The following is a 16,551-nucleotide window of genomic DNA, read 5'->3' on the forward strand; positions in this document are numbered from 1 at the left end:
TTTGAAAACATTACACATAAACTGGAAAATGTCAGTCCTTGTTTTGTTTTAATCTTGATGATTACGGTTTACAGCTCATGGAAATCAAAAATCCAGTATCTCAACATATTAGAATAATGAATTTTTAATACAGAAATGTTGACCTTCTGAAAGGTCTTTGTAATAGTTGTGTATGAGTCCCTCAGTTGTCCTCAGTGTGAAAAGATGGATCTCAACATCATATAGCCAACTTAAAAGTTTCTAGTTCACAAGGCATATGTAAATGTATTACCTCAACTGTATATTTATGCTATTCATCTCCAATTCAAAATATAAAATTACTTCCTTTTCTTCTTCTTCCTTACCGTAATCTTGATTTTTCCACACTGTTTGGCTTTAGTGAACAGTCAAAAAAATTATTCGGGCTTCCTTGTCTCAGTTCCTACTGAGTATTTTGTCCAGAGTATTTTCTTCATTGTTTTCAATAATTCAGTGTCAGGGAACCTACTTTATCTAATCCCTTATTGTGTCTGTGCCAATTAGGCTGCTGTTCTGTTTCTCTCCTCCGCTTAATGATGACAGAGACTCCTTAGGCTTGACCGGCTGTGTTTCCTGTCTCTTTATGCCTCTGTGTCGGCTGTTACAGTGCAGTAAACGAGCGAAGAGGGGGACGATGAGCTGCCATGAGAACAACAGTGAAAGCGAGGGAACAGAGCAATTGAGAGTGCGCAAAAGAGACAGAACAAAGAACAAATCAGATTAATTAAAGAGTATCGATGCATGAGATTAGACTGCAGGCTTATGGTGTAAAGGATATGATTACACAGAGAAAGAGAGAGAGCTAACAGAACAGGGAAAGAAATGGAGAGATGAGTGGAAGGGAGAAACAGACTATAATGTGCAGATGTTAACAATGAGGTGAGAGGAAGAAAAGAAAAGAGGGATGGTGGCGGTTTTAGAGGTCCATCATTTTTTTTTCTGGTATGCAGGAACGTTTTCCATTTTGTTGCAATGTTGGTGCAGTGTGATGATGATGTGGTGTTCTGACATCACCAATAGCATTTCTGATTTTGCATAGCAAACGTACACTCATGTGCACACACACACACACACACACACACACACACACACACACACACACACACACACACACACATTTTGATTAATTTCTGGTGTAATTAAAAACTGAATTTCATTTTATATGTGAGCAATCAGTCACTCAATCTCTGAGGCCTTTTATCCAGCATTCAGGTCTACTCCCACACATTCCGCTCAGGCTGCGTCGCTGAGTCAGGCTGAATGCACATTGTTGCATCACAAAACAACATTTTAAAGGGGCAGTTAATAATTTGGGTGGAACACTGGCACAGAAGGTAGTGGTGGTGCCTCATAGCTCCAGGGTCTGTGGTATAATCCTGATTTCATTCTCTGTCTGTAGCTGTGTGGGTTTTCTCCAGTTTCTTTCCACAAAGCTAAACATGTTTTGAGGTGGATTGGCTAATCTAAATAGTTGTGTGTGTGTGATAAAGGGTGTATAAATTCAAGGTGTATTCACCACAACCCTGACCAGGACAAGCGGTTACTGAAGATAAATGAATGTATGAGTTTGTCATTTTTAGAGCTCTCTGCTGTCTCCAAGGTGGATTGCAATTGCAGTGAAAACAGAGACAAGCCCCCAAAAGACACTGAAGAGTATGTTTTTTGTGTTACCTTTTAACTAAAGAAAAAAGCAGGGTTGAGCAGCTCTGTTGCAACTATGGGCGGGGTTAACATCACATGAAGGAACTAGCGATGTCTAGTGTATTGTCTGGCAATATTACACAAGTGGAAATTAAGAGTAAAATAACTACATTATTGTGCTTAAATCAATTTTTAAATGTCTGGACTTTTCAATCACTTATTGTTTGTCTTTTATATACTACATTTTAAAAGAAAATATTTGAAACATGAAAAAAAACAAAACTTTCAGAACAAATGGTTACCACTTAATGTACTGCAGTAATAATGTTAATTACGAGTCTTAACAAATCCAAGTTGTAACGCTTGTGACAAATAGAACAGAGAAGTGATTGATCACTTTATGTTTTTACTAAGGTTGTATTCAAAATTACATACTCTGACAGTACCTACTAGATTCGATTCAGTACCTTCTGCTTGGCTGTTGATACAGTACGTACTGATCAGTATATGTGTGTAGTACATTTACATTTACATTTATTCATTTAGCAGATGCTTTTATCCAAAGCGACTTACAAATAAATACCATGGTACATACTACATCCACCATGTTGGCATTGTACTGTGACCTACAGCTTTAAAAGTGCCAACACACTGCCTTTGGACATTTTTGATTCTGACAGCTTTTCCGCACTAGTCCCATTGCCTTATGGCGGTGGTCACCAACCATGCTCCTTGAGATCTACCTTCCTGTGGGTTTCATCTCCAACCAAAATCTAACACACCTGTTTTAGCTGATCAAGAGCTTCTTAAGGCAGTGATTAGATGGTCAGGTGGGCACGATTATGGTTGGAGCTAAAGTCTTCAGGAAGGTAGATCTCCAGGAACAGGGTTGGCGACCACTACCTTATGGGATAGCACAGCGTCCATTGCTTCCATGCTGCAGAATCTCGGCGGAAGCAGCAGGACATCCGGGTATTTCTCGCCTACTGATTTATGAATACTGAGAATTCTGGCATACTACTCCTTTGGCATACTGCTTTTCGCTTACTGTATAATAGAGTACTAGGGATATTCAGAAGTAGCCTTAGACATTTTTACATTTGCCAGCAACAAAACACAAATTCTTTTTTGGAGGGGAAAAATCAAACAAAAATGAGCTCTTGATATTAACAGCTATATCATGATATCATGACAGATAACTATTAGCACGCAAGCTATTTTGTATTGTCAAAGTTATTATCATGCTATCTAGTGTTTAAGAGATTATGGAAACAGCTGTTAGTCAGCTTCAGTTCAAATTTGTCAATGCGAAAAACATTTCTTTTACTACAGCCGGTATCCGTTTTTTTTATATTGAGTATTTATGCTTTTACTTGAGTAAGGCATCTCCTGACTCCTGCAATATTGTGAATTTGTTTAATGAGATTTTTGAAATGATTATTACAGGTCTATAAACACTTCTTCCAAATTACAAACAGCACCTTCAAAATGTTTATATAGTCAGGCCCGACTGTAAAATTGAGCTGTGTGAGAGTAATTAAAGTAATAGACATGGATGCTGGAAGTCATAAATGTGTCAGTTTGTTTGTGGTTCTCTCTGCAGAAGCACTGCAGGAGCAATATTAGCCGTGTTTATGATGTATTTCTTCTCTTGAGTGAGATAGGGAGAGAACTAATGAGAAGGGGAGAAACGAAGATATCACACCACTGTTGTTTCGCCTTTATGGCTCCTGACATCAGAGGGAGAGAGAAAGCGAGTGGGAGGAGGCCTGATTAACATTGTGTCCATGTCCCACTGCCGTGACTTTGCTGAGAGAAAATGAAAGGATGTCTGTGTGTGTGTGTGTGTGTGTGTGTGTGTGTGTGTGTGTGTGTGTGAGAGAGAGAGAGAGAGAGAGAGAGAGAGAGAGAGAGAGAGAGAGATATACCTAGTCAGCACATTTCCAGGGGCACAGTGATTGGGAGGAAGGAAGGGACAAGAGGAACAAGTGGTGAAGAGAAAGAAAGCAGACAAATGGCACATTCATCCACTTTGTCTCTCTTCCTCTGTTCTGACTCTCCGGTGTATTTTGAAAACAGGTACTCGCTGTCTGGTTGATTTTCATCCTTCTTGTTTCTCCCTCTGTCTCGCTGCTGTCTCACTTCACACTCCAGTGTTAACATCAGAGAAATGTCAGACAGCTTACAGCGCTGGGAGGACAGTCTTTGTAGATGGATATTTTCTTCTGTCTTTCTTCTTAACAAGAACACACACACAGTGCTTTTACCCGTGTTCTGGGATGACTTTCCTTTCAAGCAGATCCTCTGTGAATTCACAGTACATTTCTCAAAGTATTTTTCTTTTGCAGGTAGATCTCACAAGTGCTGCACGCACACACACAGTAACTCAGTCAGTGGTGTGTGAGCAGCAGGAGCAGGCGCACATTAAATAATGTGCCGTGGGTGTGACTGTGACTGTGTGCTAATGTGAGTGTGACTTCTAAGCTGTGGTGCTGAAGGAGGACGAGGGGTCAGCCCATGCGCACACCCTCATACTCCATTTATCTCTGTCACACACACACACACATGCACGCAAGCACACACACACACACACACACACACACACACACACACACACACACACACACACACACACACACACACACACACACGCCTCAGGGTTCCACCATGTGTTAACATTGTCTTTGTCATTTTTATTTGTACAGTGATTTTAACATTTCCCCCGAGCAGTCCCGTCTCCATGAGGTCTTGCCCTCATGTTTTCAAAAGTACTGAGAACAAAAATTATGAGAAAAAAAAACCCCCTACATGATGAACGCAGACCAATTCACAGTGAAATCATTTCTAAAGCGCTGTTAGTCATATCAAGTGTGTCTCATGCTGGCATTTTAACCAGCATTTATAAATCCAAACAAGTTTATTACATATTTCCAGCAATCACAGAATGATGGATGATTTGAAAGTTGGAAAAATGTAGTTGCTACAGCTTACATCACCTACATTCTCCAGTAGGAGCTCATTAGAAGCGAAAAGAAAGCGAGCCAAAGAACTGCAGGCAATGGACCATTACACTGACAGCCACAGGCAGCATAAAGCATCATTCTTTACATCGCTAGAGTTTTATCATCAAGATTATGTTTTAGTAGAGACACCAAACTCACACTGCAAATAGGGTTTAAGTAATAGGCTCCGTGATTGGATCAGTTTCAGGTGTAGAAAGTTTTTACAGAGTATATTGTTATAAAATGGTAAGGACAAAAACACATATATAAATTAAAGTGTTGCAAGTTATACCTACGCTTGTCTTGAAGCTAGACAAAACACATATATAATAATTTGGATAGTACAAGAGTACATTTTGGTTCATGGTTTAATATAACAGTGCAATATAACTTAGGCTTCTCTAACATTGATGCAGTAAATGCTGAAATATAACCATGACAAATATAACAATTTACACCGATCATCCTGTATAAATGTTTACACCCCCCTGGCTCTTAATGTATCGTGTTGCCTTCTTGAGCATCAGTGAATGTTTGATCCTTTTGTAATAGTTGTGTACGAGTCCCTCAGTGTGAAAATATGGATCTCAACATCATATAGACACTGTTGGAAAGGCGTCAAATATGCAGAAGATGCTGGAAAAGCAAAGAATGTGCAGGACCTGGAGGATTTTTCTGAGGAACAGTGGACAGTTTAACTGCTCAGGACAAACAAGGGACAACTATCACAAAACATAAAAACAGTCGTTGATCATCCAGGTAACAATAAACAGTATTAAGAATCAAGCGATCCCTCTTTTTCAAAAAAAAAAAAAATTATTAACATTTTGCAGATTCTGCAAGGTGTTCTGATTATCACGTTCTGTGCCTAAACAATGTGTGCATCTGTGTGTTCATGTGTGTGAGAGAGAGACAGAGAAGGATGTCTTGGTGTAATCATATAGGGTTAAAACAGGGCATCTATAGGTGTCTGCTAGATAAATATGCCGTTGCTTCCTCAGCGGAACTTCCATAAAAGTGTGTGTCAGTGTGAGGGTGAAGTAAGACTTGGCTCATCATTAACTTTAACCGTTTTCTTTGTCTCGTGTTGATGCATTGCACAAAACTGAATCAGACTCAATGAGAACTTCCCCTCTATTACTCTCTCTCTCATACACACACACACACACACACACACACACACACACACATACACACACACACACACACACACACACGCACACGCACATGGTCTATCTGTCAGGTTGTAGGGAATAGTCAAACTGGAGTCTTTGTTGAAGGAATCGTTAAAGTAATTAACAGCTGTAAAGTGGGCATATTAGAAACCTCTGCTGTGGTACTTCACAGAGGAACAGTCTCTCACTCTTATTCTCTGTCTTTGTTTCTTTTTTCTTTTTTTCTCTATCTCTCTATGTCGACTAACTTGAATCATTCTGTTCTTCATTTAACCACAGTCATTAAAGATGACAGAAAAATGTCATACAAACTACACTTTAGTGCCACATTGCCATCTGTGTATGCACATAGACGTACTGTATATAGCTAAAGTGAGTTTATACAGTGGTGCTTGAAAGTTTGTGAACCTTTAGAAATGTCTATATTTCTGCATAAATATGACCTAAAACATAATAAAATTATAAGAGAAGCCAATAAAACAGATCATTTATTTATTGAGGAAAATTATCCAATATGACATATCTGTGAGTGGCAAAAGTATGTGAACCGTTTGCTTTCAGTATCTGGTGTGACCCCCTTGTGCAGCAATAACTGCAACTAAACATTTGTTGATCAGTCCTGCACATCAGCTTGGAGGAATTTTAGCCCATTCTTCAGTACAGAACAGCTTCAACTGTGGGATTTTGGTGGGTTTCCTCACATGAACTGCTTGCTTCAGGTCCTTCCACAACATTTCTACTGGATTAAGGTCAGGACTTTGACATGGCCATTACAAAACCGTAACTTTATTCTTCTTTAATCATACTTTGGTAGAGTGACTTGTGTACTTAAGCCTCTGGTATACTTCTTCTTTTTTTCTTTCTTTCTTTTTTTTTTTTTTTTTTGCATGTAGTCATACGCATACCCTTTGAAAGTATACTCCATTTGACATTTACGCATACACAGGGGGTCGACACATGCACATTATGAATGCTTGCACTACCCCTCTTGGCCTACAAGAGTCAGTACAGAGCAGTAAAGCAGGTCTGGTGTGAAGGACGACAACGAAGAAGAATCACAACAGCACGAAGAACAATGGAAGAGAAGGACATGCTGCTCCACTTGTTGTTGCTAGAGGAAGAAAAAATTAAAAAAGAGAGAAAGAGAAGATGGTCTATGCAACCACTCAACCAGAAAAGAGCTTGCACTCGTTTCTATCTCTTCTGTTTTTTTCTGTTTTTTTCTTTGACTACCTTGAGAATCAATGGCCCTGGGTCACTGTTGCCAACTTGTGGAACAACTAAATAGTGCAAAAGAATTAAATGTGCATGTGTGACCTTCACATGCAAAGTAAAAAGTGAAGTATACTTTGGGCTTTAGGGTCATTGTCTTGCTGAATGACCTCCTTTCTCTTGAGATTCAGATCATGCACAGATCATCAATGATGGCAAGTCATCCCAGCTCAGATTCACTCAAAACAGGTCCAAACCATGATGGGATAAGGTTCTTATGCTGGAATGAAGTGTTTTTCTTCTCCAAACATAACCTTTCTCATTTAAACAAAAAATTATATGTTGGTCTCATCCACCCACAAAATATTGTTCCACTAGCCTTCTGGCTTGTCCATGTGATCTTTAGCAAAGTGCAGATGGGCACCAATGTTCTTATTGGAGAGCAGTGACTTTATCCTTGCAACCCTGCCATGCACATCATTGTTGTTCAGTGTTCTCCTGATGGTGGATTCATGAACATTAACATTAGCCAATGTGAGAGCGGCCTTTAGTTGCTTAGAAGTTACCCTGGGTTCCTTTGTGACCTCGCAGACTATTACACGTCTTTCTCTTGGAGTGATCTTTGTTGGTCGAACACTCTTGGAGAGGGTAACAATGGTCTTAAATTTCCTCCATTTGTACACAATCTGTCTGACTGTGAATTTGTGGAGTCCAAACTCTTTAGAGATGGTTTTGTAACCTTTTCCAGCCTCATGAGCTTCAACAACTCTTTTTCGGAGGTCCTCAGAAATCTCCTTTGTTCAAGCCATGATACACTTCCACAATCATGTGTTGTGAAGATCAGACTTTGATAGATCCCTGTTCTTTAAATAAAACAGGGGGGTCACTCACACATGATAATAATAAAATAATTTCACCTTCAAAATAACTGCTAATCCTAGAGGTTCATATACTTTTGCCACTAACAGATAGGTAATATTGTAACATTTTCCTCAATAAATAAATTACCAAGTATGACATATTTGTCTAATTAGGGTATATTTGTTTAATTAGGGTTCTCTTTGTCTACTTTTAGGACTTGTGTGAAAATCTGAATGATGTTTTAGGTCATATTTATGCAGAGATATGAAAAATTCTAAACACAAACTTTCAAGCACCACTGTATATCAATGTGTATGCGTGTGCATTAACCCTGTGTGTACATCCCTTCTCTCCATTGTTTCTGTTAGATTAAACTTCCCACAACACACCTACACTTCCACGCTCACAGTCATCAGAATTTTAATGACACACACCTGTTTTCATCAACACATTCATCACTGTGCACCTTTATAGCTTATGCACCTTTATAGTTTTGATCGTTGCCCTTTCCTCACATTTTGGATTATTGTTTTGCCTTTAACACCCTGTTTCCTGTTCTCTTGAACCTGGACTATTTTTGACCATGAGTTTGTTTTACGATTCGGATTTGTCTGCTTACTTAATAAACTACACACTCACCTGCACTTGTATCTAGCTTCGAGTTGGTGGCCAAACAGATTACTTTGCCTACACCATGGATGAAGCAGGTGAGCAAAGGGAACAGCATGCAAAGATAACCATGCCAGTACTTAAGTCCATCCTTTTTTCTCAGTGGACTTTCCTGATTCCCCCTGAACCATATGTTGGATTTTCTGCTTCTCCCGAAAGTTATCTCCTACAGTGCCAATTCTAGTTTGAAAACTTGGTGGACCCCAAGCCTGAAGAGAAGCAGTGGCTCGGGTTCATATTATCCCGGCTCACCAGCCCAGCCCACCGGTGGGCGGAGCTCCTGATTACCAGTTGATCCAAACCGTAGCCCAGTTTGTTGGACTCTTAATAAATGTGTTCAGGAGTCCTGAATAGACCCCTGACCTTTTGGGGGAGGGCCAGCCTGTCTTGCCATTCACCACCTACTATGAGAAGGCACACAGGGTGGCTTCCACCCTGAAAATATTGCCCTTTGGCTGCTGTTTCTTCTACCTCCACAGTTTCACAATGATAAGATCACCATAGACTTAACTGCCTGCATTTTCTGTTTGAGTAAATCAAGAAAAAGTCCATCACTAATAACTTAAAGTAAGAAACTAAGCCAACTGATTTAGTGTCTCTGCATTATTGTCTTCTTATCCACTCTCTAAAGTCTCATAAAGTTCAGCTCCAACACTGACAGCTAAATATTGCATAGTTTGCACTTTTATTGTTTGTTGATATTGTTATTTGCCTCTCAACTTATCACAGTTTGCTTATTAAGCAATAATAAATATGTTATAAATGCGGTATGTGGCAGCACCTATAAAATACATCACTATTGATTTTCCCAAAGGCCCCCGCCTTAGGTGTGCATTGCAGAAGCGAGTTTGTTTTAAGGGTGTCGTGCGTCGTGTCAGAATGGGAATTGAGGGGGGTTTTCTCTGAGAACATGATTGATTGTCCAACAAAATATTGATGTTCCAGCACGGGCTCTCCCTCTCTCTCTATCCATTAGTCACAGTCAGATTAGGGCACAGGGAGCGCCCACTGTAATTTTATGCAGTTTAGCTGCTGACTGCTCATGAATATTAAACAGCACCTGCATGCTGATTCTCCTACAAACCACACACAAACACATTCCAGCACATGCTGTGGGTGTGTGTGTGTTTGTGTGTGTGTGTGTGTGTGTGTGTGTGTGTGTGTTTGATTTAGATTGTAACCAGTGCTGAGGACTGCAATATCGTCATTGCTATGATGCATTTAGAAGAGAATATCAGTGTATTATTGTCATGATAACTTGCTTCAATTTTCAGAAATGCTTTGCTGTTTGGATTTAAAGAGATTTGTGAGCTAAAACGTCTCATAAAATATATACAAAAAAGCTAACATAAACCAATTTGTCCAAACAAAAACTTTGGTCAATTCCACATCCTTGGACAGGCCCTAAATTTGGGCTTAATTTTAACTGAAAAAAGAAACTACTTTGGCATCATGCATGTGATAACTTTGAACTGTACACATGGCATTAATTCACTTACTATTGCTCACTATTTTCTTGGTTTACACATACACAATGAACAGCAATGAACACAGCTTACACAATATACAATATGTAATACTTATTCACAATACAATAATTTAAACAATAGACAGTAATTGACAGTAAATATACAATAATTTACAGTGAACATTAGTTGTTACATACCCAGTTAGCAAGTTATCCCCATAAGCTTGAAGCATTCCATCAGATATTTTAACCAAGGCAAAACCTTTGGGAATCTACAAATAGAAAGATAAACACAGGTAGGACTGTTAGCTAGCTAATAGTCTAGTGATGCGCCTACATTTGCAAACATACTCCTCCTTTGTAGCAACATGTCCATGATGTTTTTCAAAACTTGCATCATTTTACATTTATGGCATTTGGCAGATGCCCTTATCCAGAGCGACTTACATTTATCTCATTTATACAACTGAGCACTTGAGGGTTAAGGGCCGTGCTCAAGGCTCCAACAGTGGCAGCTTGGCAGTGCTGGGATTTGAACTCACAAGATTCCGATTAGTCCAAGAGTTTAACCACCGAGCTAATACAGACCATCAAATTCTGGTCTAGTGAAGAGAATTTTGTTATTGTCCACATTAAAGAAGGTTATGTGAACTGCATCCTTCTAATCCTGAGGTAACATAATAATGTACCTCAGTGACCATCTACTTTCTGAATAGAAAATTATTTGTGCTTTGGTTTGACGTCAGATGCATCAACTTGCAAACTGCCAAAAAAAAAAACACCATACAAATAATGAAACAATCTCCATAATTAATATTTAATCAAAATTAGTTAGAGGTGCTTTAATTTACTTTATACTTGCCTAGGCTAGCTTCCTGCAAGATCACAAAGAGCCTGTTAGAGCAACATAAGGATTTGGTGTAGTTTGAATATTTTACGATTTGTAATTTCATGTAAATTTATATTATTTATTGATTAGTTGGTATTCTGTGTTTGATTTGATAGGAGAATGTTATTAAAAAAGGTATGCCAGGTTATTATATAAAGACCACACCCTTTATATGACCCTACATGTCTAATTTGAATAACCATCAGTTTGAATATAGAACAGGTTGAGGAAGAAGGGTGGCATAGTCATTGTGTTTATTGGAATTATGTTTTATTTTGAAAACTTGCTGTACATACTGTAGTTCTTATGTTGGAATTTATGTATACAAGTTCACAGTGTCATGCGTTCACTGCGAGTAACTACCCTAAGGAAATGGAAATGGCAACAGGTTAGACCGCCGTTCCAGAGCCAGTTTCACAAATCTAGTATTAAAAACAGTTAGGCTGTTTACACATATATAAAATCATACTACCTAAGTGTGAATTCCTCACACAGTAAATGTCACACATTGATCACGTTGTTCGATAGTTACAGTATGGGTCTTAGCAAAATGGACACCAAATTATCTTTCTACCTGCCTTTTAACTGGAACGATACAGGTTAAGAGGCAAGATGATGTAGTGTGCTGGTATAAACCGTCCATGCCACACTTCCCCATTTACAAACTCACACATAATTAAAAGCTGTGATTCTACAGTTATTCTATAGATTTATAACACGATGCAGCTCTGCATGTGTGTAAACATCATGGCCCCTAAAGGCATGTCATCAAGCGCTGACGAGGGTGATTCCAGAGGTGATTTATTTACCGTTATTCTGTAAGGACCCAATTCTTTCACTCACCCCCTCTCTCATTTCATCTTTCTCTCTCTCTTTTCCTATCGCCAGTCTTTCAGAGAGTGAGATATGGCCGACTTCCTCAGTGGAAGGGCAGGTTTTTCTTAAGCACCGTTGCGCTTGAGCACTTTATCGACAGCTATTGTAAAAGTATGGCGTGCATCCTCTTTTATTTAGAGTGTGAATCTCATCTAATGGAAAAGGTGTCATCTCTTATCTCCTCTCTCTTTCTTTTTCTCTCTCTCTCCTTCTCTCAGTGTCTTTCAGCAGAGAAGTAATGACTGTGTATCCCCTGCTGATTGGTTGATGTATGGGATTATTCTAAGAGATGCCTAACTCACATAACTCTCCCTACAGTGGTTTGGATGAAGCAAAAGAGAGAGAGAAAAGAGGAAAAAGACAGAGGACAGGAGAGAAATAAAAAGAAAAATGGTGATATTCCCATGGGTTAAAGAGTCTGTATTGCTTTTGGGGGAAGGCCCCGGCCTTGGCAGACTAATATTACGACACATTCACACAAACCCAAAAACATGGTTTATCAGAATATCACACTAATGTCTGGAGTTGCTATTAGATTTAAGGGCTAAAATATAATATCTATCGAAAGGATGACAAAAAAATTATTATGGTTAAATTATGCAGTATACCACTACATCTCATGATCATGAGGTCTCGATGGCATAATAAGAATGATGTACAGTTTATTTCGCACAAATACACACATACTTAATGACAGATGCAGCTGCATTTGTTCAAATTTGTAATGAACTACTGGCTTTGTGCCATGTTGCGACTGACTACCAAACATAGTAAACAGAAAAATGTAACCATTTCAGTCAAACCATCCATCTATCCATTTTCCATGCCGCTTATCCTACACAGGGTTGCAGGGAAGCCTGGAGCTTATTCAAGGGAACTCGGGAGAAGGGCTGCCAACCCATTGCAGGGCACAATCGCACAAACACTCACACACTGATTCACACACTACAGACAATTTGGAAATGCCAGTCAGCCTACAACACATGTTTTTGAACTGGGGAAAGAAGAGTACCTGGAGGAAACTGATAGGCTGAGTCACTGATAGGCTGCAGTAATCTACAGTATGAGATCGAAAGGAATCAGCCCCAATCTTACTTCTTCAATCAATTCTTTGTGGGATTTTTTATTTTTATTTTAATTTTTTTTATAGCTATTGATATGATTAACACTAAAGATCTTCCTGACCATATTAAGAAAATGTGCTTACTGAAGGTTTTTTCACAAAGCCCCAACATTCACTGACCACCACGTTATGGAGTTGTGTTGCATAATTTCTTTTCTGAATAAAATTCAATTTCCTTAGAAGCTTTTGAGGTTTAATAGAGCACTAACCTGCTTCCTATCTCCCTGTATATAGCTACTGTAGAGGACTTTTTACTCCTTAGTGTAGTTTCTCTTTCCTTTGTTGGCTACATGAGGAAAGCTTGGCATTAGTGGACACCTGAACACAGCCCCAGAACTCATGCATATTTGATTCCTCCTATTATGCTCCAATGTAGCTTAGTTCCTGGTGGGTTTTGGATCCATTGCTTTCATTCACTTCCTCTCTATCTCACTCTCTGTCTGTTTCGCTGATGTCCTTGAGCTAAAAGTTAACTGCCAGGTAATGGCCAATTGTATGGTTGTGAGCTGCCAATGATAAACACTGCCAAAAGCAGAGCAGGACAAGCTTCTAACATTCTCCCTAAACAGCTTTCCTTCCTGATGCTGTGTTTCATAAATGTGGCATACTCGGTTATTTGTTAGGTCTGAAGTTGGACTGATTTTAAAGGCAAGGAATGAAGTGTTAAAGTTGCAGAAAAAAAAACAGTGCCCTTTATTCTCATGATGTCCAGCATGAACGCTGCATCCATCCATCTTTCCTGATACATTGCTACTGCTTTCCTTTCACACACACATACACATGCACATTTGTCCTGGCCAGAGGAGGACAAAAAGCCCATTTTAAAGCGGTACTGTAGGCTAATCAGTCCACAAAATGCCTATGAGACCATGACCAGTGTTGGTTAATAGATCTCTCTCTCTCTCTCTCTCTCTCTCTCTCTCTCTCTCTCTCTCTCTCTCTCTCTCTCTGTAGAGCCTCAGCTGAAAGGCATCGTAACACGTCTGTACTGCCGGCATGGATTCTACCTCCAGATGTTACCAGATGGCACCATGGACGGCACAAAGGACGAAAACAGCTCCTTTTGTAAGTTTTTGTGAACTCAATTATCATGGAAACACAGCTCTTATCTTCCTATGAACTAATTCTTGGTCATCATGCAGCATCATATCAGATACAGTAAATGGATAAATGGAAATAGCACTCACTGTGTTCACCCATAGGGCTCAGTAGTATGCTTTATATAAGCATTCCCATTAAAGCAGATATGAATTATTATTATTATTATTATTATTATTATTATTATTATTATTATTATTATTATTATTGTTGTTGTTGTTGTTGTTGTTGTTGTTGTTGTTGTTGTTATTATTATTGTATTGTTTTTGTATTTATGGGTTCTATTTTCATGATCATAGCCCACATGCAAAAATGTGGTTTTTTTAGGAATTTTCATGATCATCAGTACAGGTACATGGCAAAGAGTGGCACAGAGTGGCACAAATGCAAAAATGGTTGAGTTTGAGTGAATGTATAATGAAGAGGTGTTGTTAAGTGAAGTTTTTTGTTGTTGTTGCTTGTTTTGGGTTTTTTTTTTGTTTGTTTGTTTGTTTTTAAAGGGTTTTACTGATATTAGGGTATTTTGTATGATGGGGACATGTGGGCCATTTCAGTTTGCATATTCATGCATATTCATAGACCCAGACATGTTTAAAGATGGTAAAGGTTTAGAAATGTCCCAATGTAATTCCTAGTAACCTCTTGTTCATGTACAAACTAAACACATTAAATAATTCTATATTCATATATTGATTGTTTTCAAAAGTTTAAACTGTACTGTTTAGGGGCACATTCTGCAGACATTTTGTGTAACTCAGTCAAAGTAAGTCAGACACGGTGTTGACTTGAGCACACACTCGTGTGACAGTTAATTGACAGTTCCATCACACTGAAAATGAAAACTTCTGCGTCTGACACAGAGTGTGTGTGCACTCCAAGTAATATGTTAAAAGGGAGGGGGGCATTTTGGTATGTTTGCTACATTTACATTTACATTTATTCATTTAGCAGACGCTTTTACCCAAAGCGACATACAAATGAGGAAATACAAGCAAAATTATATATCAAGCAGAGAACAATACAAACAGTGCTACCAGACAAGATTTATAAATGAGTTCTATCAAAGCAAAGTGCATAGAGTAGAGGTGTAAGAGCCAGTGTAAGTTTTTGTTTGTTTGTTTGTTTTTTGCTATATCTATTAATTTAATGACTTGACATTATAAAAGATCAGCAATTTTCTGAATCAATATGAATATAATTTGCAGGTGATTTTTCTTATTCATTTATTTATTTATTTATTTATTTATTTATTTAACTGTGGTATTGTGAACACATAAAAGACCTAGATATTTCTTGAGTAATATCTAAATAAATATAAATCCCTCAACTATTTAAAAATTGTGCATAGTGAATAATGTTGTAGTTTAATCATTTAAGCCAAGTAGCAGTTTTCAGCAGGCTGGAAATCCAAGTGCTTTGTTTGTTGCTACGCAGACACAGAAGGAAAGAAGAAACGACTCATCACTGATCATGACTTCTGACACGTAGTCTGCAAAGGACAGGGTTTTTTTTTACTTCCACTCTTGTCAACCTGAAGTAATTAATTGTCAACAAATAATCACAATTTAGTTTACACAATTACATAAGAACTTGTGCCTTTTTATAATGATCTGCACCTTGATTGTTAGCTAGTGTTGTAGCTTATATGAGGCTATTTAAACAAAACAACAAAAAAATGTTTCAGAGGGACAGATGACTTTTTCTAAATAGTACTTTTAAAATAGAACTCGGGTTAGATTGTATGGGACTCTCTAGGGGTGTAATGCAATGCCACTATCTGTATCTGTTTAATGATCGAAATATCCCTATCTGTAGCTGGAGTTCTGTACCACTCTGCCCCAAGAATGCTGGAAACACTGTTAAACAAATTTTGTTGGTTATATTTCCCAAAATACTTTACAGCCTTACTTAAACCGCATTAACCCTGACCCTGACCATTAACCTGACCCTGTACAGTATCCTTACAATGATTTACAGTAAGGATACTGTAAATCATTCAGCACAACATGTTCATGTTAATAAATGTGTTTTTTCTTAGTCCTGCGAGGGACTGTTCACTTGTTTACACCCGCATGAAAGTTAGAAAGCTCCCAAGTTTTTGTTGTGTCTGACAGGATCCCAGTTACAGTACAAACCTCTACTCTCAACTAGATGCTCTGTGAACCTTTCTGGCAAACTTCCATGAAAGAAATTAACAGTGAAAAAAAAATTGTAACCGTATTTGTATCTGCTTAGAACACTTTATCAGCTCATTCTGAATAATGCACAGTATTTGTATTCGGTTACATCCCTAATGCTCTCAAAAGGTATTGTTAAAGCTGATTAATGAGGGCTCAGAGGCTGCTAGCTTAACTGTGCTGGCGGACCCAGTGAAGCTAGCTCACCCATGCATACTGCATATAATGTGCTACGTCTTATACCAGCGTTTTAAACATAATAAATGTAAAGGTGTCCTTGCATTTTTATTTGAAACTGCCTTAGTGAGCTAGCAGAGTAGCTATGAATTACACGGGTTTGAA

General features: G+C 38.5%; 1 protein-coding gene across 1 annotated transcript in view; it reads left to right on the forward strand.

Moving 5' to 3' along the window:
• The window catches only part of fgf11a (fibroblast growth factor 11a), a 78,893-nt gene that overhangs the window by 33,665 nt on the left and 28,677 nt on the right, over positions 1-16,551 (forward strand). Inside the window, exon 2 of the mRNA XM_017471146.3 lies at positions 13,889-13,999. Coding sequence (XP_017326635.1) covers positions 13,889-13,999 — 111 coding nt within the window. The remainder of the gene's footprint in view (positions 1-13,888; positions 14,000-16,551) is intronic.

The sequence above is a fragment of the Ictalurus punctatus genome, chromosome 7, assembly GCF_001660625.3.
Source record: "Ictalurus punctatus breed USDA103 chromosome 7, Coco_2.0, whole genome shotgun sequence".
Classification (NCBI taxonomy): Eukaryota; Metazoa; Chordata; class Actinopteri; order Siluriformes; family Ictaluridae; genus Ictalurus; species Ictalurus punctatus.